Source organism: Mercenaria mercenaria, chromosome 3 (genome assembly GCF_021730395.1).
Source record: "Mercenaria mercenaria strain notata chromosome 3, MADL_Memer_1, whole genome shotgun sequence".
NCBI classification, from domain to species: Eukaryota; Metazoa; Mollusca; class Bivalvia; order Venerida; family Veneridae; genus Mercenaria; species Mercenaria mercenaria.
This window is the reverse complement of record NC_069363.1, coordinates 93062869-93087864: the sequence shown is the minus strand read 5'-3', so window position 1 is coordinate 93087864 and position 24996 is coordinate 93062869. Positions and strand designations below refer to the sequence as shown.

The following is a 24996-nucleotide window of genomic DNA, read 5'->3' as shown; positions in this document are numbered from 1 at the left end:
AATTTATCTATCTGCCGTTGACGTCAAACCCCTTGCATTTCTGTATCTGCAGACATGAGAGACATTCAGTCTAATGATTAATGGCCTAAATTTTATAAAAAGCCCCTAGACCAACAGCCTGATGTGTTAAAGGGGTTAAAGTTCTAACCCCCTGTCGCGGCAAAAAGAAATTGAAAAATGTGTCCGTTGTTTATTTAAAATTCCCTCGACCGTTAAAAACCCAATTTTCTCCAAAAAAGGAAAAAAGTTCACTAAATCAAACCACAAGTTAAGGGTGCAGAAAATTGGATTAACCAAAGGAAAAGGATCCTTTAGGATGTTCATTGAAAAGAAAAATGGGTTTGGGCTACAATAAAGACTTGTTTTGTAATATTTCTGCTTATTTCAAAAGACACATCAAAAGTTGTTTTTCCCCCAAAATTTTGAAAATGTCCCCCCCATTTTTCATATCAAAGGGGACATTTTTTCCCCACCATTTTTTTGGGATCTGAATTTTTTTAAAAAAAAAAAAAAAAAATGAGTTTTTTCATCACTTGATGGTTTTAGGTCAACTTTTCTCCCTTTTAAAAAAACCTAAACGTAAAACTACTGCTTTAAAAAATGGAGCAGTATTGCCTAAAAGCTGACTCGACAGCAAGTACCGTAACCTACTTTGCTTTTTTGCAAGAATTATGGCCCCTTTTTGACTTAGAAAATCATGAGTATGACAATATTTCTATTGTACAGAGACAAAAAAGACAGAAGAGTGTCTGCATCGCAAGGCGGTGCTCTTGTTGATTCTCGGCAGAACCATGGTTTAACTCGAGTACAGAGTTCGGTTCAGATAAGAGATCCCTAACAGCATGTAAACATCTCTGAAGCTGAAATTTTTAGCTACTGTTAGATCTGTGTAGATACTTCCTGTATCTCAATTACTTTACTGCTGTAAGTAGTTCACTTGTTTAAATTATTATTTGAACGTAAAAATAAATCTGGGTAATTAGTAAATTTTTTAAATTTATTTTCCCTTCATTTATGGAAATCCCCCAGGGATGCAGGCAGGCCCAAAAAAGGTCGAGACCAATTGGAAAGGTAATACTTTTCCAAATTACCGTATTTAAGGTATTTCATGAGGTCCTTTTGTCAAAAATTTTTTTTGCTTACAGTTTTAATAAGAAAAAGCACAGTACTGGGGACTGTAGGTTTGATTTTTTCAGGGGGGTTTGAAATTTAGGGGTTTATCTAAAAGTGCCCAACTTGCATTAAAAATTTTTTTAGACTGATCCGAAAGCAGCTTTTCCCAAAGGTTGATTTAAATTTGTGTCAAAAACCCCCCGTGATCGGGGGCTTTTTGGACCCCGTGTGATTTGTTTTTAAAGATTAAAAGCATAAGCGGGAATTAAAATTTTTCTGTAGTCTTGTCGCATGTTTAGTAGTTTGTGTTAGATGACAGTTTGAATTCCACACTTTCTTGTCCCCCCGTTTAACTTTTCCCATTAGCTTAAAAAAAAGGGATAAAAAATTAAGAATGTCATTTAATAAAAATGAGTCAAAATTTGGGAATTGAAGTAAATTGTGTCTGTTTTTCACTTCTTTTCATCGTTGAGCCTTTGGTTTAGAAAAATGCATTAGCTTGGAAATTTTGATGAATTGTTTTTCACAATTTTTGGGAAAAAAGGGTGGTTAAACTAAGAGATACTATACAAAAATTTTATTTTTAAAAGTAGTATTAGGTCTTGTAAAATTCTTTTTGTTTTACTGCGCAAAGGGGGGGTCGACAACCAGGTTCAGCAAAAAGACTGCCACTGCTATGGTAAGTTTTTTCTATTTGTAATTAAACAAAACTTTAAGGGGAAAAAAACGTGGGAAGAAAGTGAATTTTTTGAGTTGTTTATTTAAAAATTAAAAATATATCTTCTTTTTCTTTGATGTATTTAAAATTTTTTACGCATTTTCCCCTTTTTTTTAAGGTCTAGGGAAATTCCCGTATGTTGAAACTAACAAAGTGTTCCTGAAAAAATACTGAAAAAAATTGATTTCATTTGGACTAATTTTAAGTTTTCCCTTTAGTCCTGAAATAATACCAGTAGCAGATTTCTCATTAACTTTTTATCAAAGAATAGGAATTCTACAAATTCATTTTTAATGTGATGTAACAAATTTGGCAAAGACCTCCAAATTTCTTGCCCATAAAATTAAATGATTTCATGTCAGTTTGTTTTCTTTAGATGCCACAGACATTTAAGCATGTGCTACTGCTGTAAAGTGTAAACTTAGAAAATTTTTTTTGTAAGTATCGAACCCATGTGGACAGTATATTTGCAAAAAAAAAAATTTTTTGGTGTTTCCCAACTTTAAAGCATACTACGTGTTTTTTTGACAGTTGGAATACAAAATTATCCAAATTTTTTAAAGTCAGTGACAGAAAAATATAAAAAATTTGACTCACAAACTTTTCTAGATAAACAACACCGTAATTAATGAACAGAAAATATGATTTCAATACCAAACAATTTTGGATGAATTAGTTGTTTTTTCAAGCACAAAAAGCAACAACTTCGTTCTATTTACGAATCCAGTCAGAGCCCGGTCCAAGGAGGCCCCCGCGGCGGAGGAGTATAAAAATTGACTTTACATTAAAAACAAACTGAAAGGGTACTGTAACAAAATGCAATTTCTTTTTAGATGCTCAATTTCAGCCATACGGACATTTATCATCAAAATTTGGGAAAAGGACCCCGGGTCCCGAAAAAATTGGGAAAATGAAAATACCCAAAATAAGGAAAAAATTTTAAAAGCATATGTGAGGAATAAAAAGGAAAATATGCAATCTTAGTATGATAATAGTGTTTACATTTTGTTTCCATAAGGTTGATTGATCTATAATTATGTTAATATATTTGTATGTAATATGAAACTTTATATGTTTATGTTACAATAAAATAAACCAAACTGACCTTAAGTCTAATATCTACACTAGCACAAAAGTACGATCACAAAGTTTTGTTGGTTTCAAAATTTTCAGTTTTGAATTAGGGAGTTTAAAGACCAAATCTGTAGTAAAAACCTATACTTTTTGCAATTTGGTATAGATGATTTTAATATTGCTTATTTTCTTTAAAAATATTCTGTATGTTTGACACTTCCTACATTATTTATTCCTTGATGTAATACAATTACAGCTCTGGATGCACGAGTGACAGTTGTTGATAGACCGATGACTCAGCAAGGCCTCGGTGGCATGAAAACCGCTGCTAAAGGTTAGTATGTACAAATACATATGAGAGGGGAATATTTATAACTTGTAGGGAGACATCATAATGCTCTGTGATGCCTGCTATGTAATGTTCATTTGATGTCAAAATATAAACTATTTTAGGATTATAAATGTCACTGAAAAAGGCACAAAACCGCATGTTGCATTTTACAAAGTTATGCAACTTTTTGACTTATGCCATTTTTTTCTCTTGGCAAATTTTGGTTTAGCATATGTATGCAAGCTGGTATCTCAGTAACCACTTATAGGAATAGAGTGGAACTTTATGTTCTTGTTCACTGTTGACTTGCACTGCTTATGTTTCATAACAGTTACTTTATTTTGTAGGTTAAGATTTAGTGTGTAAGCTGGTATCTCAGTAACCACTTGTGGGAATGGATTGAAACTTCACAAACTTGTTTCCTATGATAAACTGACATACAGTGCTCTAGTCCAGTGACTCTGTTTCACTTGTTCACAAAGTTGTACCCATTTTTAATACTTCAGAATCCATTCATTTAACTTTGTAGTGACAACACTTTTGAATTGTTGAATGACAGCTCTTATTCCTTCTTACATGTATGTCTTATAAATACGCCTGATGTTTGCTTTTCATTGAAATATTTAAGCAGTCACCTCTAATGTAAATGTAAATTAAGTACCTGTTGTTAAGTCATAAGTATAACAAAGATGACTTTTTTTCAGGCCAGAGACAAGTGCATGACAGAACATACTATCTAGGGCTGGTCAGGTAGGATTTTACCTTTGATATTTAGTATTCTAGAAACTGTTTTATTAAAACAATTATGATATTATGAAGTTAGTCAGGATTGGAGACCCTTTAAATTGTGATCAGCATTATGACTGTTGTTCCGTTTTGATTGCAGGAGTAAGATAAATGAGCTGAATACAGAGACAACAAGATTGAATAAGGAGATAGAAAATGTCAGTGAGGAAAATTCCAGCTATCTTACATACGAGAAAAGGTATGAATCTTTACTTATATGAATGTTGCATTTTTTTTTGCCTGTTGTGGAAAAAATATTTATCTTAATTAAAATGTGGCAGTATTGGCATCACTTCAACATATGATGTAGTGCAATATAGGTACGGCACTCTTAAATTATTCCATGGGAAGTGTAACCTCTGCCATGTTGACATTACATTTACCTATAATTTGAACTGTTAAAGTACGAAGAGATAGTGCTTCCCTGTTTATCATTCCATCCACTTTCCTTACATAAAAGACATATTAGAAGCAAAATGATATACAGCATGTTTTAATCTGTTTAAACACAATAAAAAGGTTATAATAATTCATGTGGATGTTCCTGATTATAATCTCTTCATCGTGTTTAAATATTTTGAAACATGTTAATGTTGCATTTGTATATATTATTTCTTAAAACAGATCATATTAAATGGTAGAGAAAAAGGTTAAAAGAAACAATAAACAAGAATTACTTATTTTACAATTTCAGAGCAGAGACACTTGCAAGTGAAATAAAAGATCTACAGGGAGAGCTTGGTGATTATAATACTGTAAGTTGGCCTATTTCAATGTCATATTCTGACTGTCTTTAAAATAAAAGGTTTCACTTCTTTTATCTCATTTGTCTGTAATACTGTATATAGTGCAGGTATGTTCTATAACTGGTTCATTTAAGGTGGTCAGTAAAACCTGCAAGTCAAGGGATTTCCACAAGTTTGAAGACATCTGTTTTAAAGAAATTGGTTTGAAAATTGGGCGAAAAACAAATAGAAAACCTCAGCCTATTTTGTGGTTTGAACCATATACTTAGAAATAGTGCAAATCACCTTCCTATAACCCTTCTATTTACTGTCTTATTTGATGAACTCACTACCATAATAAATTTACATATGCATGTACTTGCAAATGCTAAGCCTGTTTAATTCTTTGTTCATTTTCAAGATTTTGCTATGAAAACTGAATCATTTTACATTGTCTTTTAGAAGGATAAAAGAAAAAGGTGAAGATTTCATTTGAAGATAGCTAAATTTTGACTTGATGAATTACATAACAACAGTATGAACCCCTGAACTGTCCTTTCAAAGTTAATTTAGAATGCTGTTGTACCAGATTTGCATCATATAATTGGTCAGTCAGTTGATCTGAAGGTTTTGACTGGCTGGTCAATTCAGATTTGTTAAGAACAGTTCTTACCTCTATTTTGAAAGCACTGCTATATTATTGGCAATTTATGTTTAATCAGATAAAACACAAAAGGTCTACATAAAAGATGTATAATTCTGTAAACAGTCCGTTCATACAGTTTATTTTGCTACTTTGCAGCTAGTTGATAAATTGACAACAGACGAGGATATCCAAGATGTTGAATTTGATCTAAATGATGTAAGTACAATTGATTTCAGTTTCTGTCAGATGTGTCACTTGTGATTAAACGTCTTTGAATTACCTTAAAAGTAATTTCTGTTTTCTGTTTGAGTGAAATTCCAAAAATTATAGTATTTGATTCAGAAAATATTTTTAAGTATGTAAGTTTAATTCTGAAAGTAAGGTGTGTAAGTGTCTTAAAAATACAAATAGCTGTGAATGCTACGTGGGTTCAAACTATGCACTGAGCACATTTAAGCAGGTAGTGCTACCCAGGTGCAAAGCTAAAAAAGCAAAAAAACCTTCACTTTGGCACACCATGCTGTACAAAGAAACTTTTAAAAGATGATGAACAGGTTGTGGATGATTCCTAGAAGTTGATCTGATCGAAGGTTGGGTTTGCATAAAATTCAAATTAGAGTCTTGATGCATTTTCGCATTTTCTTTGTAATTCACGAATGGAATTGATTCAGACTTGTCACAAATCATATAACACAAGGTCTATTACTAAGAGAAAAATATTTCATGAATTATACATCTGTTTTGCACTAAATTTGAAGTTGATATTTTGATACACTTTCACATTTTCTTGGTTATTTGTGGATGGATTTGCTTAAACTTCACCACATTGTCATTCACAGCCTATAACACAAAATCCATTACTCTTGGAAAATTATTTCATGAATTATGCCCCTTTTATACTTAAAGTTCCTGGTTAATGTTTCAGTACACACCCACTCTCTATGTTATTACTAAATGGATTTGATTCAAACTTGAATAGATTTTCTACATCCTCACCATGTATCATATATGACAATGTCTTTGAAAATGTAAATGCACGTGGAATATTAATCAGTAAAATCTGTAAGTTTCTCAGATATGCCAAATTTCACTATCCGGCATCAGAAGTCAAACAAGTTTTCCTCTCTTACAGCTCACATAGCAACGCTAAGAAAAGAATTTCATTTTGTATTATAAATATGTTGTTTTATTTCAGCTGAGAGCAGCTAATGAAAGGGAGGCAAAGAAGATAGAAGATCTATTTGAAATTAAGAAACAGTAAGTTTAGGACAGCTTCCAAATCTTAAATTATTAGTCCCCTATCTGTGTACTACCAGAAGGATTTTCCCCCATCAATCAGTCTGTGTTTGTAATAAAAAGTTGATCCTACAATAGTTTTGAAATTCAAGACATTTTTTTGGTAAATCATGTTATATCAATTGACAGTAATATAACGAATATGCATGTGCTTTGATTCATGGTGAGCTGTTAATATAGAATATATATAGATGGATGTTCCAGCATGAGCATTTGGTTCATTTGCACTCCAGAGGTCACATTTTTGGCCCGTTCATAATGAAACTTTGTCAGAATGTTTGTCTTAATAAAATATCATATAGGTGGTCTTGGTTAAAAATGTTCGCAAAAAGAATACATAAGAATTTTTACAGAACAAGATACATAGACAGAAGATAATAATGGAGAGCATTTATATCACTTTGTTTTTGCTTGTCTGATTTTTTTTTAAATGAGGTGTTTTCATAACTTGATTATCTGCATTGGAGTTGATATTTGCAACTAGTTTTCGTTATTCCAGATGATACATAACAGTACTTCTTTTCTATTATAATGGGCAAAATCATTCCTAGGGACAAGATGAGAAACTGTTTTTTAAGCTAGGAATTAATAATAATGTCAAGTCTTAATGTCTGTTTTTTCCATTGTTATGTAGGAAAGAGGATCAGATTAAGCAGATAGACCATGAACTGGATCAAGAAAAACGTATGGCTGATAACCTGGTTAATGACATGGTAAGCAATGTTTATTTTATGTTTTTGTTTTTTGTGCTGTCAAGCTTAATAGAAAGTAACTAAAAATTTGAATTAAGAGGAAAGTTAGAATAAAAGAAAATGGTACCTCACTTGGTTTAACAATTTCAAAATGAAAGTTTGTTGTTACGTGTGTAATTATGTTGAATTTTCCTAATGCACACTTCTTAATCTGATGATAGATTTTTATATGTAGACGTTCTCCATCTTCCAGTTTTGATAAAAAAACAAGTTTGCTCTCAAATTGAAGAAAGTCATGGAAGCTTTTCTTTCATATTGGAAAACCTGTCAACTTGTAGACTACTTTTATTTTATTGATTTTATTGATCTGTCACAATTGCGGCACATTTTAATTATCCTGATACCTTTTTTTTTTGACAATTTGACTTTGTGTCTGAAGTCATTTTATCCTCCACCTCGATTCATGTGGAGATGAAGGCAGTTCCTTATAGAGAACAGGTGTTTCCTGATGCAGAATCACTGGCTAGGTTAACTACTAACCGTTACATAACTGAAATACTGTTGAAAAAAATGCACTAAACCCGAAACAAACCAACAAAGTTTTATATTTTACTAGGACCCAGACATGCGTCAGAAGTACTACCGTATAAAGGATATGAATGAGCACATGTTGAAGCAGTTAGAGGATGGCCAGCAACAGTTAGATGTTCTCAATTCCAAGATGGAAGGTCTTCAAGAGGTTTGAACTCTTTGTCTCTACTTTGTCAGATTTTTTCAAGAATTTCAAGATTTATCACTTGAAAAGCATACTGACCTCAAAATTGTTTGTTTCTTAGTTCCATCTTTGGCAGGACTTAATGGCCTGTGGTTTTTACCAAATTGTAATATCTAACCTGTAGTATTATTTATCATTTTGTACTGTTTTATGTGAGGATGTTATAAGTATCTTGTGGAAAACTCGTTTTATACTTGCAACTATGACCAGTCTAGCATCTGCTTTACTGAGTTGCTCAAACATTTATCCACTGGTTAAGCTGGCCACTGGTTCAGTTTTGAAACCATGTCTACTGCCGATGCATATAGTGTGAAATTTGTACAAATGGCACCGTATCTACAGTAAGTACACACTTATTGCTGTACATTGTATTCTGCTGTGTTTTCATCAATATATGATGCACAATAAAGGAACAACAACCACTGGACATCTTAAGCAGTGGATAAAGTTTTGAGCATCTCCATCTATGTTTAATAGGAAAGCAAATTGTGTCACGTTAGAATACCGTTATGATAATTAACTTCTCGAAAATTTTACCATTTTCTAGGAACTGTCAATGTCACAAGTAAAACAAGAAGCTGTAAGGCTGTATGAGCAGCTGAATGAGCTAGAGGTGAAGAGAGACAGCCTGATAGAGGAGGCCAAGTCAACAACAAGTCCCGCTGAGGAGAGGGAGAAACTTCTGAAACAGGTCAAAGAAGACAATGTGGAGATAGCTAGCATGGAAAGACAGTGAGCATTTCTGTTTGATTATATTTTAAGATAGAATAAATCTGTATGTTGATTGAAAAAATTGTATGTTAATTGCAATTGCTCTGCTTATTGTCTGTCTACTTAAGTTGTGATGGGGAACTTTGAGTTACCATGCAAACAGGTCCCTGACTCCATGAGCAAGTTTGGTTCCTTGTCTGGTTGAATTTGTCTAACATAGAAAGACTTGTGAACTTTTTTGGGGAAGAATTTATCACAGGTCTAAAATAGAGGGATATGGAATATATTTAGATTAAAGATGAGTTGAAAAGTAACTGAGAATCTGTCGAAAACTTGAGTTATCTCTGGTACAGTATGTCAGTCTCAACTTGCATTTACTGAAATGCTTTTAGGAATTGTTAAGATTCTTTTATCATGCTCTCAGTACCGGACATAACAAGAAGTTGGTCTACAGAGACATGTTATTCTTGTTCAAATGGAATTGATGGTTTGAAATGCTTTCACCCAAATATACCTACCATTTCATACAGTGACACAAATATACTTACAATTTCATAGAACTAATGAATTCCGAGAAAAGATGGAATCTGTGCAGGAAGAGATTCACTCCCTTGATATGGACATAGAGGAAAACCAAGGTACGTTAAAGGTGTTCTTGCTCCTTTAGGATAGTTATTACTTGAGCCGCGCCATGAGAAAACCAACATAGTGGCTTTGCGACCAGCATGGATCCAGACCAGCCTGCGCATCTGCGCAGTCTGGTCAGGATCCATGCTGTTCGCTTTTAAAGCCTACTGCAATTAGAGAAACCGTTAGCGAACAGCATGGGTCCTGACCAGACTGCGCGGATGCGCAGGCTGGTCTGGATCCATGCTGGTCGCAAAGCCACTTTGTTGATTTTCTCATGGCACGGCTCACTTCATATAAATATTATTTCTCAGAAAACGTCGCAGATATTTAAAAGAGGCAGACTATTGGAGACCTCTTCTCTTGTTCCCATTTTAGTGTTAAAAAGGTGGCAGGCAGTATCGATTATTAGACATAATACTTTTCCTTTTATGCTTTTTGCTGTTTATATCAAATCAGTAAGGTCTTGGAACTGATGTTATAAGGGAACATTCCAGCTAGATTTATTGGAAGGATTCTGACTTCCTAATTGAATCCAGTTGGTTAAATCTGTCAGTGAATGGCATTCAATCCTTTTATCAGTGTACTCCTTTATAAGTTAATTAAAATTAACAATGAAATTAATGTTTAATATATGTTTATCAACAGGAGAGAGAAATCAGAAGTACAAGGAGTTGAAAAAGAGGGAAGAAACTATGGATGGTAAGCTTTTCTTTTAAAAAGTTAATGAGATAGTGGTAGTCAGTAGTTAAAGTTATTTTTGTTATATAACAAAGAAAACTTGAAACAAATTGGGTTATAAGAGTTGTCACATTTTTAACATAAAAGGACTGGAAGAACACAATATTTTCTGCTTTATGTGTTAAGGGCAAGTTGTAGGGGCAGCCAAGTGTTTCGAGCTTTAATATTGAATTATTATAGATTCAGGTTTTGATGGCACTTAGAAGAAAGACATTGCCACCTAATAAGCATATTCGCAGTGATTATTTTAGGTCTTAGTATTGCATCCTGAGTCCTATTCGCATAAAATTCGCCAAGGTCACAAAGTGTTAAAGGTCAAACGTCCCCAGGGATGTATTGTCATATTAACCAAAAAGTGAAAATTACAAAGTGATATTGCACACAGTGTTTGTGGCATAATACAAGGAAGCTGATTCGTCAAAACAATTAATTTAACCAGTTGAAATGGTTGTTGTAATTTTGTTTTGCCACATGGTCCTCTTTAAAATTTCCATCTGTAAAGTGAGTGATAAGGACAAAATACAAACCAGTCCTTCATGTCGTCACAGGGTACATAAAATATTATGCAGTTAAAAATAGTTTATAAAGACTATTAAAATGTTTTAAAGTATTTATGTTCAGTCTTTTGTAATTTTCATGTTTTAAAGTGTAGACTTTGAGTATCTAATGCTAAAAATAAAGTTCTTCATTGTGATGACACTCACATTTTTTTTTGAGACTCATAAATAGATGAGTCTGAAAAAAAATTCATTACGTAGATTTCTAAAATTATAAATGCTATATTTATCTTTTAACTGTGTTACTGACTTTCATACACTTCTTGCAGATTTCCTTCAGACATTTGAAGAAGCAAAGTCCCAAGAATATGTAAGTAGTTTGTAGAGAATGACCTTATAAGATTATTTGGCTTTTGTCTAATTAATACTTTGTGATTTTTTAGTGATTCCTTTGATAGGTATAGCTTTTGAATTATGAGTCCAGATGGACCAAATAATCGCTTCAGTTTGTAACAAAAGACTTTAAGGTCCAGTGCCACTAGTTCCTAATCTCTGTTCCATGTGGTTATGGTTGCTGACTACAAATTGTTTGCCCTTCAGCTCTGTGGGTTTCAGTTCTGCTCAAGCCATCATGTGAGGAAGCCATCCAGCTAGTTTTCACAGGTTTTTGGTTCTACCCAGGTGCCTGCTTGTTTCTGATATAATGTTGAGTGTAGCGTCTGAGGCCAAACTCCAAAATTAAAGCTAGAAAATGGTAGCAAACATTTTCTATAAACACTGAGCTAAATTAGTGCATATTAGTATTAATTGACTTTGATTGAGTTTCTGATATTAATTTTCAATTTGCATGATAAAAAAAAAGTGTTAAAAAAATTGTCAAACTGTATTTATAGGCTTAAGTACTCACGACATGTACTTATACTTAGTTGAAAAACTGTATGTATGAAATAACATTTATTTTTCAGCAAAAAATATCTGAATTAGAGCAGAATGTGGTGAGCTTGCTGGAACACATTAGCAGGGTAGGTGAACATCTTTCTTTTACCAATGAGTTTTAACAGTAAGGATTGCATGAAAGGAACAGTGTGTATTAGTGTTGTTCATTAAGTTAATTCTGTGTAATTTGGAAATATTCAGTAGTATATCATTTGGTTTTTATATCAAAGCTCTTCATCTGCATTTCTTTTTCATCATTTAAATTGTTTACGAATAGTTTTCTTTATATACTTGCAGTATTTGGTGAATGAGAGTATAGAGATAAAGTGCCCCAAAACAGTATACAGGAATATTTCTTGAAGAAAATAGATACATATATATGAAAGTCCATTGATAAAGGCCAGCCCCTTTAGTGGACGCCCAGTAGTTATCACTTGTCTGTCTGTTTGACTCTGGACACAGTCTATGTCAACCTTTGACTCTGGCACAGTCTATGTCAACCTTTGACTCTGGACATAGTCTATGTCAACCTTTGACTCTGGACACAGTCTATGTCAGCCATACTGTTAAATCATTAATATTTGCAGGGGATTAATTTTTCATGGATTTTAAATACTATTGGTTATACAAAAAATGAATGGAAGATTTATCATGCTTTTGTTGTTATAGAATATGGGACGGTTTACGGCTCTACCTAGCCAGAATGAGCTAGCAGAAATGAAGGAAGATCTTGCTTTCAAGGAAGGGGAAATGAAAAAATCAGAGTACACATCTATGGGATTAGCACAAGGTATGTTTATAAGATCAGAGACAGGGTTCAGCTTAACATTTTCTCACTTTTGCAGAAGTAGAATGACTCTTAAAATATTAATGTAGAATAGTTAAATTTGTTATTCTAAGATTAACAATGTATTCTCTATTGAAAATTTCTCGGACATATAAAGTAGCCTGTAAAGTTATCTCTGCAGAGTATCAGCCTTTATACAACAAATTAATTCTGCTCTGTGTTGCTCTTCAGAGTTTCCACTGAACTAGAGAATGGGTATTTTTAGAAAGTTTTGAAGGTTTTTTTTATAAATTTCAGAAAATGAGAAGTTACGCGAGGATTTAGAGAAAGTGGAGCAATTGGAAGACAAGATTAATACAGAACTTGTTATGCTTCGTGATAAGATATCTACTATGGAAACAGAACTTGTTACATTCCGAGATCTTGACTCGCTGAAGAGAAAATCTGAAGAAAAGAAACAGGTATTACCTGTCATAATTATTTAGCATATTTTAAAATCAGAGAAATAATTGAAACTGGTATTAAATTATAGTTGTAAAAAATGCATGTTGAATGGTAATTTTGTTCAAATCACTTCTGAAAGGTCTTGAACACTAAATATACTTTGAAATGTAGATCTTGTACTTTACAAATTTCATATGTTGATAAGCTTATTAGCTCGACTATTCATAGAATAGTAGAGCTATTGGACTCGCCCATGCGTCGGCGTCCGCGTCGGCGTCCCGATTTGGTTAAGTTTTTGTATGTAAGCTGGTATCTCAGCAACCACTTGTGGGAATGGATTGAAACTTCACACACTTATTCACTGTGATAAACTGACTTACATTGCACAGGTTCCATAACTCTGTTTTGCTTTTTTACAAAATTATGCCCCTTTTTTGACTTAGAAATTTTTGGTTAAGGTTTTGTATGTAAGCTGGTATCTCAGTAACCACTTGTGGGAATGGATTGAAACTTCACACACTTATTTACTGTGATAAACTGACTTACATTGCACAGGTTCCATAACTCTATTTTGCTTTTTTACAAAATTATGCCCCTTTTTCGACTTAGAATTTTTTGGTTAAGGTTTTGTATGTAAGCTGGTATCTCAGTACTCACTAATGGGAATGGATTGAAACTTCACACACTTGTTCACTGTCATGATCTGACATGCCCAAAGCAGGTTCCATAACTTTATTTTGCTTTTTTTACAAAATTATGCCCCTTTTTCAACATAGAAATTTTTGGTTAAGTTTTTGTATGTAAGCTGGTATCTCAGTATCCACTAATGGGAAAGGATTGAAACTTCACACACTAGTTCACTGTCATGAGCTGATAAGCACTATGCAGGTTCCATAACCCTATTTCACTTTTTTTACTAAATTATGCCCCTTTTTCGACTTTCTTATTCATTCAAGTGACAAGGCTGTTAAATAGTCGAGCGTTGCTGTCCTTCGACAGCTCTTGTTTTCATATGCTGATAAGTTCATATCAAAGGCCGTGTTAACCTTTAGCCTGCTGGTGGCAAGTGATTTAGGCTGATCTTGGTCTGCACTGTTTGCTTTTCAGTCAGTAAATTTTAAGTGAACACCCCTTTGATAAACAAGTGGTACTGCCAAAATTGAATGATGGATGTACAATCCATTTTAGCAATTTAGGAGGGTAGAGGTTAAGGAAACACAATTGTTGACAATCAAGTGGAGATCATCCCTCCTTCCCTCCATTAATGGGAATATTTGGCTTTATTACCATTTTCTGTGAATTATTGAAGTATTAGAGGGTAATACCGGGGTATATCTGGTTACTTCATAGCGAAAAATACCATATATTTCTTTCACTGGTACAGAACTAGGAAAAAGAATTAAAATCTGTTAAAACCATTGAAAAGACACAAAGTAAAAAGAAAATCGTTGATCAAAATATCTTTCACTTTTGAAACAAGATATTGCATTTTCACTCATGCATACACCGCTCGTGAAAATACTGCATCTGGTGTTAACTCAGTGAAAAATATTTCAATCTTAAACAAATAAATATAGTCTATATGAGATCAATGTTGTACTGTTTATAAATACAGTAGCATTTTAGTAAATTTGAGAATATAAAAGGAACACCTTTATTTTAAGAAAATCTTATGAAATGAGGTCTTTAGAAAAAAATTGTTTTAAAGAAGCCTTTGATTTCTGTTTTAATGTTTTAATTTTTCTTTTTATCTTTTCGGCTAGAAATTTAAAGAAGTCTTAACACATATGTAACATGTTTAAAGCTGAATTCTTTGTTGATTACAGAAATTGCAGGCAGACAGAATTATTTTACAAAAGAGGAAGGAAACATTTAAACGGCAGCTTCAGCAGCTTAGTTCTAAGTACGAGGGACTGAAAGCCTCACTGAATGACAATGAGACTTATTCACAGGTAAATTTATTCCTAGTTCAATCCTTTAATATAAATGTTGGTTGTTTTATAATTGCGAATTTAGCAAAAGCAATTTAGAAAATTTTGTGCATCAAGAAATGTTCCTATATCATTATAAAATACAGGTCAAGTTCAATGTTGGTTACAATTTATCAATTTTTGTTGAAGTTATAGACGTTTTTTTTAGCGCACCTATCACATAGTGACAAGGTGAGCTTTTGTGATCACCCTTCGTCCGTCGTCTGTGTGTCCGTGCGTCTCGTGCGTCCGTCCGTGCGTCAACAATTTCTTGTCTGCACGATAGTGGTTTAATTTATGATTTTATTTTAACCAAACTTGCACACAACTTGTATTGCCATAAGATCTCGGTTCCTTTCTTGAACTGGCCAGATCCCATTATGGGTTTTAGAGTTATGGCCCCTGAAAGGGCTAAAATTAGCTATTTTGACCTTGTCTGCACAATAGCAGCTTTATTTATGATTTGATTTTTACCAAACTTGCACACAACTTGTATCATCATAAGGTCTTGGTTCCTTTCTTGAACTGGCCAGATTCCATTATGGGTTCCAGAGTTATGGCCCCTGAAAGGGCCAGAATTAGCTATTTTGACCTTGTCTGCACAATAGCAGCTTCATTTATGATTTGATTTTAACCAAACTTGCACACAGCTAGTATCACCTTAAGATCTTGGTTCCTTTCTAGAACTGGCGAGATTCCTTTATGGGTTCTAGAGTTATGGCCCCTGAAAGGGCCAAAATTAGCTATTTTGACCTTGTCTGCACAATAGCAGCTTCATTTATGATTTGAATTTATTCAAACTTGCACAAAACTTGTGTCACCATAAGATCTCAGTTCCTTTCTTGAACCGGCTAGATCCCATAATAGGTTCCAGAGTTATGGCCCCTGAAAGGGCCAAAATTAGCTATTTTGACCTTGTCTGCAGAATAGCAGCTTCATTTATGATTTGATTTTAACCAAACTTGCACACAACTTGTATCACCACAAGGTCTTGGTTCCTTTCTTGAACTGGCCAAATTCCATAATGGGTTCCAGAGTTATGGCCCCTTAAAGGTCCAAAATTGGCTATTTTGGCTTTTGCAGCCATATAGAGACTTCATTTATGGTTTTATTTGATACAAACTTCCAAAATATCTTCAACAACAATAAATCTTAGATTCCATGACAATTCAGATCCAATCGTAGGTTCCAGAGTTATTTTATATCTGATTACCTCCCCTGATTGTAATCAAAATGGATTTATATCAGTAAGTACTTATAGGACTTATTTGAAATTTCATAATTGTCATTAGTTGGACTGAGACAATCAGGGTAGATAACTATGGACTGATTTTTATGTCAAATTACCTCCCTTTATTTCAAATTAAAATGGGTATATCTCCGTAACTAATGAAGATACTGATCTGAAATTTCATTTATGTCAACAGATTTATTTGGCAGAGCCTTCTTTTGTTCACTTACAATATTTTTTTTTTTTAATTACTTCCCTTTTACATTACTATAAATAGCTTATTTTTAGGAACTTTTTTATTATTGGCCGTAGGGAAAAACTGAGACCACTTTTCTGTGGAACAACATGGATGGTACCTCCATTTTTTAGGTGCATTTTGACATATCTGTACCTTGTAAGAATTGTTTTTTCTTTTTGGTTAAATTTCTTTCCATTGTTGTTCCTGTCCTTTGGACTTAAATATTTTTACTGAGGACCTTCTTGTCCTCAAGTGCAATGATAACAGGTGAGCGATATAGGGCCATCATTGCCCTCTTGTTATTAAAAAGGTCCAAATTTTTCTCCTCCCCCCCCCCCCCCCCCCCAAAGGCGGAGAGATATTGTTTTGGCGTTGTCTGTCAGGCTGTTTGTCGGTCGGTCCGTCTGAAATAGAAAAATTAATGCTTAAAATTCAAAAATTATTTAGGCTAGAATCACCAAACCTCACATAATTAATGATTACACGTGACCTTCACTCACATTTATATTATCCTCCTTGACCTAGTAAAAGCAGAGTTTTTTCCCGTTGATTTGTTTGAGAAAAAAAAGTGAAAATGCGTATAATTCAAAAAGAATTGCAGCTAGAATTACCAAAACTCGCATAGTTATTAATTAGTACATGACCTTTGTTCACCCCTTGATTTGGTTAAAAAATAATGAAAATGTGTATTTTAATAAATTAGAATCACCAAACCTCACTTAATGACTGATTAGCACATGACCTTTGCTCCCATATAGTATTATCTCCCTTGACTCAGTAAAAAGTTTTTCTCCTTGATTTGCTAAAGAATAGGGATTTTTGATTGTATCTAAGTAACCTATGTATGGATCTTCATAAAACCACACAAATGTAGATCACTAAATTGCGGTGGAGTATATGCACTTTCATCAGGATCACTTCATTAACCAGAGTTATTGCCCTTTAGTTATTTTACAATGCATAAGTTCCCTCATAAAGTAATCTATAGAGGGGTCTTCATGACATTTTAACACAAATATAGATAACTACAGGGCAGTGGTACATGCTTATCTTTTATCAGGATCTCTTTAGTAACTGCATGGTTATTTTAAAATTCAGTAATTCCCACAAAACAAAGTAACCCTTTGATGGATCTTCATGGTCTTTTTGTACTTAACTTGTGTGTATCAGGAAATTAAATGTCTTTCAGAATATAGTCCCCTCATTCACAAAACAACTTATTTGGCAGGGATATAAATTCACTGAATTTGCATGTTTTGTATAAGAAGGCAGTGTTACTGGGGTATTATGTAATCTGTCAAAGGGCTGACAGTTCCGTTCTAGTAAATACCAGAATTTAAGTTTGGGAGTATATGCAACCTTGAAGTTGTAAGAGTTTTATCACTGGCAGTGAACTTTGCAATTAGACTTGGCACAAAGAATAACTTTTCTTGCAACCTGCTTTTGATGTTGAAAAAGATGCTTTTGTTTGACAGTAATATTTAGAAAATTAAAAGACATTCTTAGTTTACTGTCGGCCACAGTAAAATCTTATTTACCATGTTCAGTTTTGATTATCTTTTACGAGAGTGTTATATCAGTGTGTTATAAACTTAGAGATTGTATTCTTTCAGCTTGGTAACCTGGAGCGTAAATGGCAACACCATGAACAGAACAATTTTGTGATGAGAGATTGTATCCTTTTTTTGCATTACATCGTGTGTTATGTGGTGTATTTAATCATATAATATTTATACAATTGTGCATTATTTCAGTGATGATAGAAAAAGAGAAAAAATTGCAATGAAGTGATTTTCTATATTTTCTAGATGTACTTACGTGTAGTCTAAATTACAGTATATGGAGGTGTTTGATGTTTCAGTGAAGTTGCCATATGACCTTTCACTGCGTCGGTGCGACGTTAAACCCAACCAAAAAAAAAAAAAAAAAAAAAATGTTTCAGTGTAAGATGGAAATACCTTTCACTGTGTAAATACCAGGTACAATAGTTTCAGGAGTAGCATAGCCAGAAGTGAAAGAATAAAATATAGTGTTCATGAGTGAAAGATATGTAAAACAAATAAATTTCTTACTTTTATATTTGATGTTTTAAGAAAATTTTAACTGTGTTTATAGTTGAAATGCGAGATTTGTGATAAATTATTTCACTCTTATATTATTATAATTCACTGAAAATTTAAAAACATGTAATATGTGATTATAGACCTTAACTATTACCCAGTTATCAATGCGAAGACTATGGAGTGTAACTACCGACCAATCAGTCGACGTGTGTTCAACGGGGTCAACGATTACAACACGCTTCTACAGTCGCAGATGGCCAATAATCCGAGCATGTGATCTCTTCTCATACCAAGAATATAACCTTGAAAATACAGATTTAAGAAGAAGAAAAAACAGTTGAAATACTGTAAAATCATTTAATTTTGTGAGCACTAAATTTCATGGTTTTGGACAAAACAGCTAATTTGCGGGAATATGAATTTGTGGAATTCAAAACACTTTAGCATAAATTTTTTGTTAGGATTTAATTTTGTGGATTCTCAAAGCCATCCGCAAAAACTAGTCCCCTATGGATGTTAATGTTTTCATAGTATAGCTGGAAAAGTTGCATCACATTTAAAAGGGCTTTCCTATACATACAACAATGTTTTTGTATGAATTTTATGCTACTTTCTGTAAGGTTTTAGGTGTTACTTCTATTATACAACATAAATACTGCTGAGACACCTTAAGTGTACATCTGAAGCTTTTGTCTGAGAAAAGATTAACATTTACAAATCAGTCAAAGTGGAAATTTAGAAAGGACTGAAATTAACTGGTCCTTTAAATGTGATGATTCACAAAATTTGAAACTTGGGAACACTGATAAGTATTAGTTAGAAAAGGGACCAATTAAAAACTTTTAAATGCTTTTTGATGTATGTATTTCATTGGCAGACGTGACATGTTTTTTGATATGAGTTTTTTGTATGAAAAACATTATTTTAGTCTCATTAGTTCTTGTGTTTTAGAAAGCTTATAAAATTGCACCTTTTTCAAGCTATATACCCAGTATGTATATTGACAGGAAAAGCAAAAAAAAAAGTCCAAAGTTTTCTATCTAGTACATTAAATCAGAACTTTTATTTTAAATATTCATTTGTAGACAAACAGTACCAAATTGTTCCTTTCTTAGATACATACATTCTTATCATACAGGCTTAGTGTTATGCACAGCTGATGACAAAAGATAAGTACGTTTTTGTGCTTATGATTTGTTTGTGAACATTTTTGTTAGTGAAAACCGTCCATGTATTTATTTATTTTTAGATCTGTGATGTGTAAATAATGTTTATTTCATTACTCTATCTTTTATTTTGCCTTCTGTAATAAATCATTTCGAAATATAATCATTCTTTCTGGTGATTTTATATCAGTTAAAGGCGGAAGGGGTATTATCGATATTCTCATATACCGAAAATTTCACAGAACTTGTAAATGTCTACACATATGCAGGTAAAGGTGGAATTACTGAGGTCTTCATGAGTGTAGAATTACAAAAGGTTTATGAGACTGTAACAAGAGTGCAGACTGAGATAGGTTTTTGGTCAGTCATAAGGCATCATCTTTTTTGCCATTTTGTACATCCATCTTGACGTGATTTATTTAAGAAATAATTTATAGCGAAAGAGTATTTTATCACTATTTATGCACGATGGGCGGTTATACGTCTGGCGTAATAATTTTACGAGGGCGCAGCCCGAGTGAAATTATTTGTACGACGTATTACCGCCCGAGTGTATAAATAGTGTTAAAACACTGTTTTGCTATAAATTATTTCGATTTTAATACGCCCTTAATCTGAAACAGTAGATTAAATATAGTAGCGCTCTTTCTTGGTCGCAACAAAAACATTGACGTCATTGCACGTTAACGTGACGTCATTCTAGCATAAGAGTGTTTTAACAGAGAAAAGCATATTAGAATATAGGATCACCAACGGTCGTTCCAACTTAAGCAGTTATCAGGTTTTACCAGACTTGATCAGAATGTTTCGTGGGCAAAATTTATTCCAGGAAAATTTAAAAATCAGGCAGTTCAGACAAGCTAATATGGACCAATGGCACTTGAATCTTTCAAAATTGCAATGACAGTGCCACCTAAAAAACGTTTTTGTCTTGAAATTAAACCATATTTAAGGAGAAATGGAATGTGTATCTCTATAAAATCTATGCCAAGTTTGATAATCAGCTAGTTAAGAATGATATTCCAAGAGTTATGGCCCTTAAAATAGTTAAATTTTGCGAAAATGGTAGTGTTTGTTCAATCAATAGAGTAGATTTTTTTTATTGCATTCAAACTTGTACAGAATATGTTTTTCCCTAAAATTTAAGTCAAGTTCAATAACCAGCCAGTTTAGACTAGTATCCCCAGATTTACTGTACTTGAATTAATGTAATTCTGCATGTTTGATAAAACCAGAAGTAATAGCGTAACACCATTATCCGGATATAGAATAAAACCTGAATTCTCCATCGGGAAACGAAAATCTTTTTATGAATTAATGGCAAACTTAGTAAGAATGCATCGTTACTGTCAAATTTGATATTAAAAAGTTTGACACCTAAATAGTTACAAATAAGGACACTGATTCCGCTTCAAGTGTTCAGACATCTTCAATCATGGGCAGATATCATAAAAACAAGCACACGGATCTATTAGTTTTATTTCACCATATAGACCATACATTAGTTTATAACAGTGAGAAGTTACATTAAAATCTACCTCCTAGAAAAAATTTTGTTTACGAAAATGTCATTAAAATTCTGATTTTCTGATAGAACTTGTGTGAAAATTTTCAAACCAGTCTTAGACTAGTAAAAAATCAAGCACACGACTCTTTTGACTGTTTGCATAATTTTGTTAGTGTAGCCAGAAATTTTGAAAAATCGGGGTTTAAACGGATTCTATATTGTAGTAAAAAATTGACCCGAACGTGCAGTATCACCTTAATCAATATTGACTATAGTTTTTTTTTTCTTTGATTTTAAGGGAGTGGACCAGTAATTTCCATTCGAAGACGTTTTCTCCGTAAGTAAACTTGGCATTCTCCAGTTGTTATAGAAACCATTGCTTGTATAAGCTATATTTACGGCTGAAAAATGCCAAATTTAGAGTCGCTAGGAAATTAGTAAAATTCGATAACAAGCCAGTTCGGAAAAGTAATCCAGAATTACTGCCCTTACAGTAGCACTTAATAACTATAGCATCTGTTCTTCGATTTCAACCATACTTTTTAGCTCACCTGAGCCGAAGGCTCATGGTGAGCTATAAGGATCGATGAATGTCCGTCGTCCATCCGTTCACGTTTAGTTTGTTTACATTCTAGCATCTTCATTTCTTCACCAATCCTAATCATATTTATGTAGTATTTGTATGACTTTAAGATCTTGGATGAGCTAGATTATTAGCGAAATCGGGCCGGTAGGACAAGAGTAATGTGCCCTTGATCGACAAAATTTTGCAATATTTTACCTTGTTTACACTCTAGCATTTTCATTTCTACACCAATCATAATCATAATATACATAGAATGTGTGTGACCTCAAGATCTTGAGTTCGATTATGAGCAAAATCGGGCTGGCAGGACCAGAGTTATGTGCCCTTGATTTACAAAAATTACTATATTTTACGTTGTTTACACTCTAGCACCTTCATTTCTTCACCAATCCAAAACATATTTACACAGCATATGTATTGCCATAAGATCTTGGATGAGTTTAATTTTGAACAAAATCAGGCAAGAACCAGAGTTATGGGCCCTTTATTTTGCAAAAATCCCTATATTTTACCTTGTTTACACTATAACACCTTCATTCCTTCAGCAATCCAAATCATATTTAAACAGAATGTGTATGAGCATAAAATCTCAGATGAGTTCGATTATGAGTGAAATCTGACCATTAGGACTAGAGTGACTCGCCCTTGATTTTACAGAAATTGCTATATTTTCCCTTGTTTAAACTCGAGCACCAATCCAAATAATATTTACACAGAATGTGTATGATTAAAAGATCTTGGATGAGTTCCAAGAGCTAAATCAGTTTAGTAGGACCAGTGTTATGTGCCTTTGATTTACAAAAAATGCTATATTTCACATTGTTTTGCATTTTTCATTCTTTACCAGTCCTAATCATATGTATGTGATTGACTTGAAAGTTCAAGTGGTCTCAAATTATCAGGGTAGATAACTGTGGATTGATTTATTTCAAATTACCTCCCTTTGTCTTTAATTAAAATGAACAGATTTTGGTAACTGTTGGTTCCAAATTTTATTTATGTGATCAAATGGACCCAGGCAATCAGGATAGACAACTCCAGAGTGAATTTTTGACAAATAACATCCCTTTATTTTAATTTGAATGGATATTTCTCAGTAACTTCTGACAAGACTGATTTGAAATTTCACCAGTGTCATCAGGGTACTCAGATGATCAAGTTAGAAACCTCTGGACTGCTTTATGTCAGATTACCTCCCTTTGTTTTTAGTACACGATGATTATTGTAAAACCTTGATAACACTATACTCGGCATAGCATTTCTATTCCCAGTCTGTTTGTTTATATGTATGTCATATGATATACTTCCACTGACACAAATATCACTCAGTTGCGCGATATAGGGCCATCTTGGCCCTCTTGTTTGCTATTAAATCTAGATTATTTACGATAACACACTAGTCAATACAAGTTGTCCAGAATTATGTTCTTTATAATGTCAGCTGAAGAAGTAGAAAAATCTAAAAGTTAAAATTAATGTGTTGTGAAAGGCTTATATTGCGACAGTAGGTCAAAGGTCAAGGTTACATTGTACACTAAAAGCAGTTTCCGCTTAATAACTAAAGAAGGCTTGTACCAACTGTTTTAACCTCGTAAAAGTTTTGCATGTGAACAACAGATGGCCCCTTTTGTTTTTTGGGATATTGGCACAGGGACCTTGAAATTTAAAATGACTTCCGATCAATATCTGGAGCACTTGAGCCTACGGCTTTCAAATTTCCTAGCATAATTACCTGTAGTCAGATGACCCCTGTTGTAACTGAGGTCAGTGCCTCAGGGTTTAAGTTCACAGTGACTTTGAGAACGGCTCCTGATCAATTATTTGAGAACGCTTGGGTCTATTGCAAGTTGATTTCATTGGATGATTGCTTGTAGTCAGCAGATGACCCCTATTATTTTTTTAGGTCATTTATCCAAAAATCAAGGTCATAGCGTTCAAAATTACATATCCAGTTTCCTCTGAGAGGACATCATGAGGACATGTTTGTTTTACAAACAGCTCTTGTTTTTTGTTTGTTTGGTTGTTTGTTTTGTTGGGTTTAAAGTCGCACCTACACCATTATAGATCATATGGCGACTTTCCAGCTTTGATGATGGAGGAAGACCCCAGGTGCCCCTCCGTGCATTATTTCATCACGAACGGGCACCTGGGTAGAACCGCCGACCTTCCGTAAGCTAGCTGGATAGCTTCCTCACATGAAGAATTCAAAGCCCCGAGTGAGGCTCGAACCCGCATCGGTGAGGGGCAAGTGATTCTTTGTCAAAGACCTTAACCACTCGGCCACGGAGGCCCCTTAACTCATTTTTTTTATCTCTGCAGCTCTTGTTTTATCTCTATAGATGAAGAATATATATTTTAAGGTAATGAACAACGCACTGTGAAATTTTACTCGGTTTTATATCTTTTTATTACAGTGTGTATATTTGGAAAGGTCTTTTGAATATCCAAACAGAAAAATTAGACCTGATCATAGTGCTTCTGACTAGGTCACTAAAGTAAGGGAATTATCAATTTTTGAACAACGCTTACAAAAGGAGTGACCGAAAACAAAGTGTTATATTTTAAACAGCATTCCCATTCCCTGTTTGAGGGAGCCATGTCAAAAGTTGACATCTGTCCTTCATAAATTATTCGACAATAATATGCAGTGGTAGATATAGTTATCACCCCTTAATTCAAAATTTTATAACAGGGTTTCCTTAAGCAACTAAAGCCAGGAATAATGTATAAATCGGGGTTGAGCGCCCGCCACCCTAATCACTGACTCTGTCCTTCAACTCAAACAGGTAAATAAGGTGAGCGAAATACAAAAATTCGCGCGGACATTTCATTAAAACCTCATGATATTTTGATGAATTAGACAGAAATGTCATTACCCACATCATCCAGTAATACAGAAAGGGGACATTAATCTTATAAATCTCTATAGATGACCTCTAAATGTGACCTTACAGACGACTGCTCATGCCAAGTTATATTGATATTCATACATTCATGTAAACGTAAAATTTAGTATCTGAAGAAGCTTTCGTGTGTACGGGCCCTCCGTAAGGATTTTAATTTACCCATCATACAAAACTTTTTCACCTATATAAGAATACAGTTCGGCAATAAATGGAGGTTTTAAGATCGGTCGTAGAAATCTATCGGTGTGCCGTAACCATGGAAACGGCTACTAAAGCTGGTAATCGCGGAAGCTAAAAATCTTTCTTTTGTTATATTTCAAAAAGTAATGGCATTAGAAACTCGATTTTTTCATATTTTTATTAAGTTATGAATTCCTATCGTTTGCAGTGATTATATTCTAAATATCTAATTAAATTTCTTAATTGTCGT

The 24996-nt window shown here is 33.6% G+C and overlaps 1 protein-coding gene across 1 annotated transcript; it reads left to right on the top strand.

The window, feature by feature from the left end:
• The first annotated feature begins 3165 nt into the window (after window positions 1-3165).
• LOC123524022 (intraflagellar transport protein 74 homolog) lies at window positions 3166-19730 on the top strand. The gene is made up of 18 exons (XM_053539327.1): window positions 3166-3239; window positions 3941-3986; window positions 4123-4221; window positions 4717-4777; window positions 5550-5609; window positions 6589-6650; window positions 7324-7402; window positions 7998-8120; window positions 8704-8888; window positions 9426-9505; window positions 10143-10196; window positions 11062-11102; window positions 11698-11754; window positions 12338-12458; window positions 12753-12916; window positions 14726-14851; window positions 17952-18012; window positions 18560-19730. Exons 1-18 carry the CDS (start codon window positions 3197-3199, stop codon window positions 18676-18678), a joined length of 1581 nt encoding a protein of 526 aa, XP_053395302.1. The 5' UTR covers window positions 3166-3196; the 3' UTR covers window positions 18679-19730.
• The last annotated feature ends 5266 nt before the right edge of the window (window positions 19731-24996 follow it).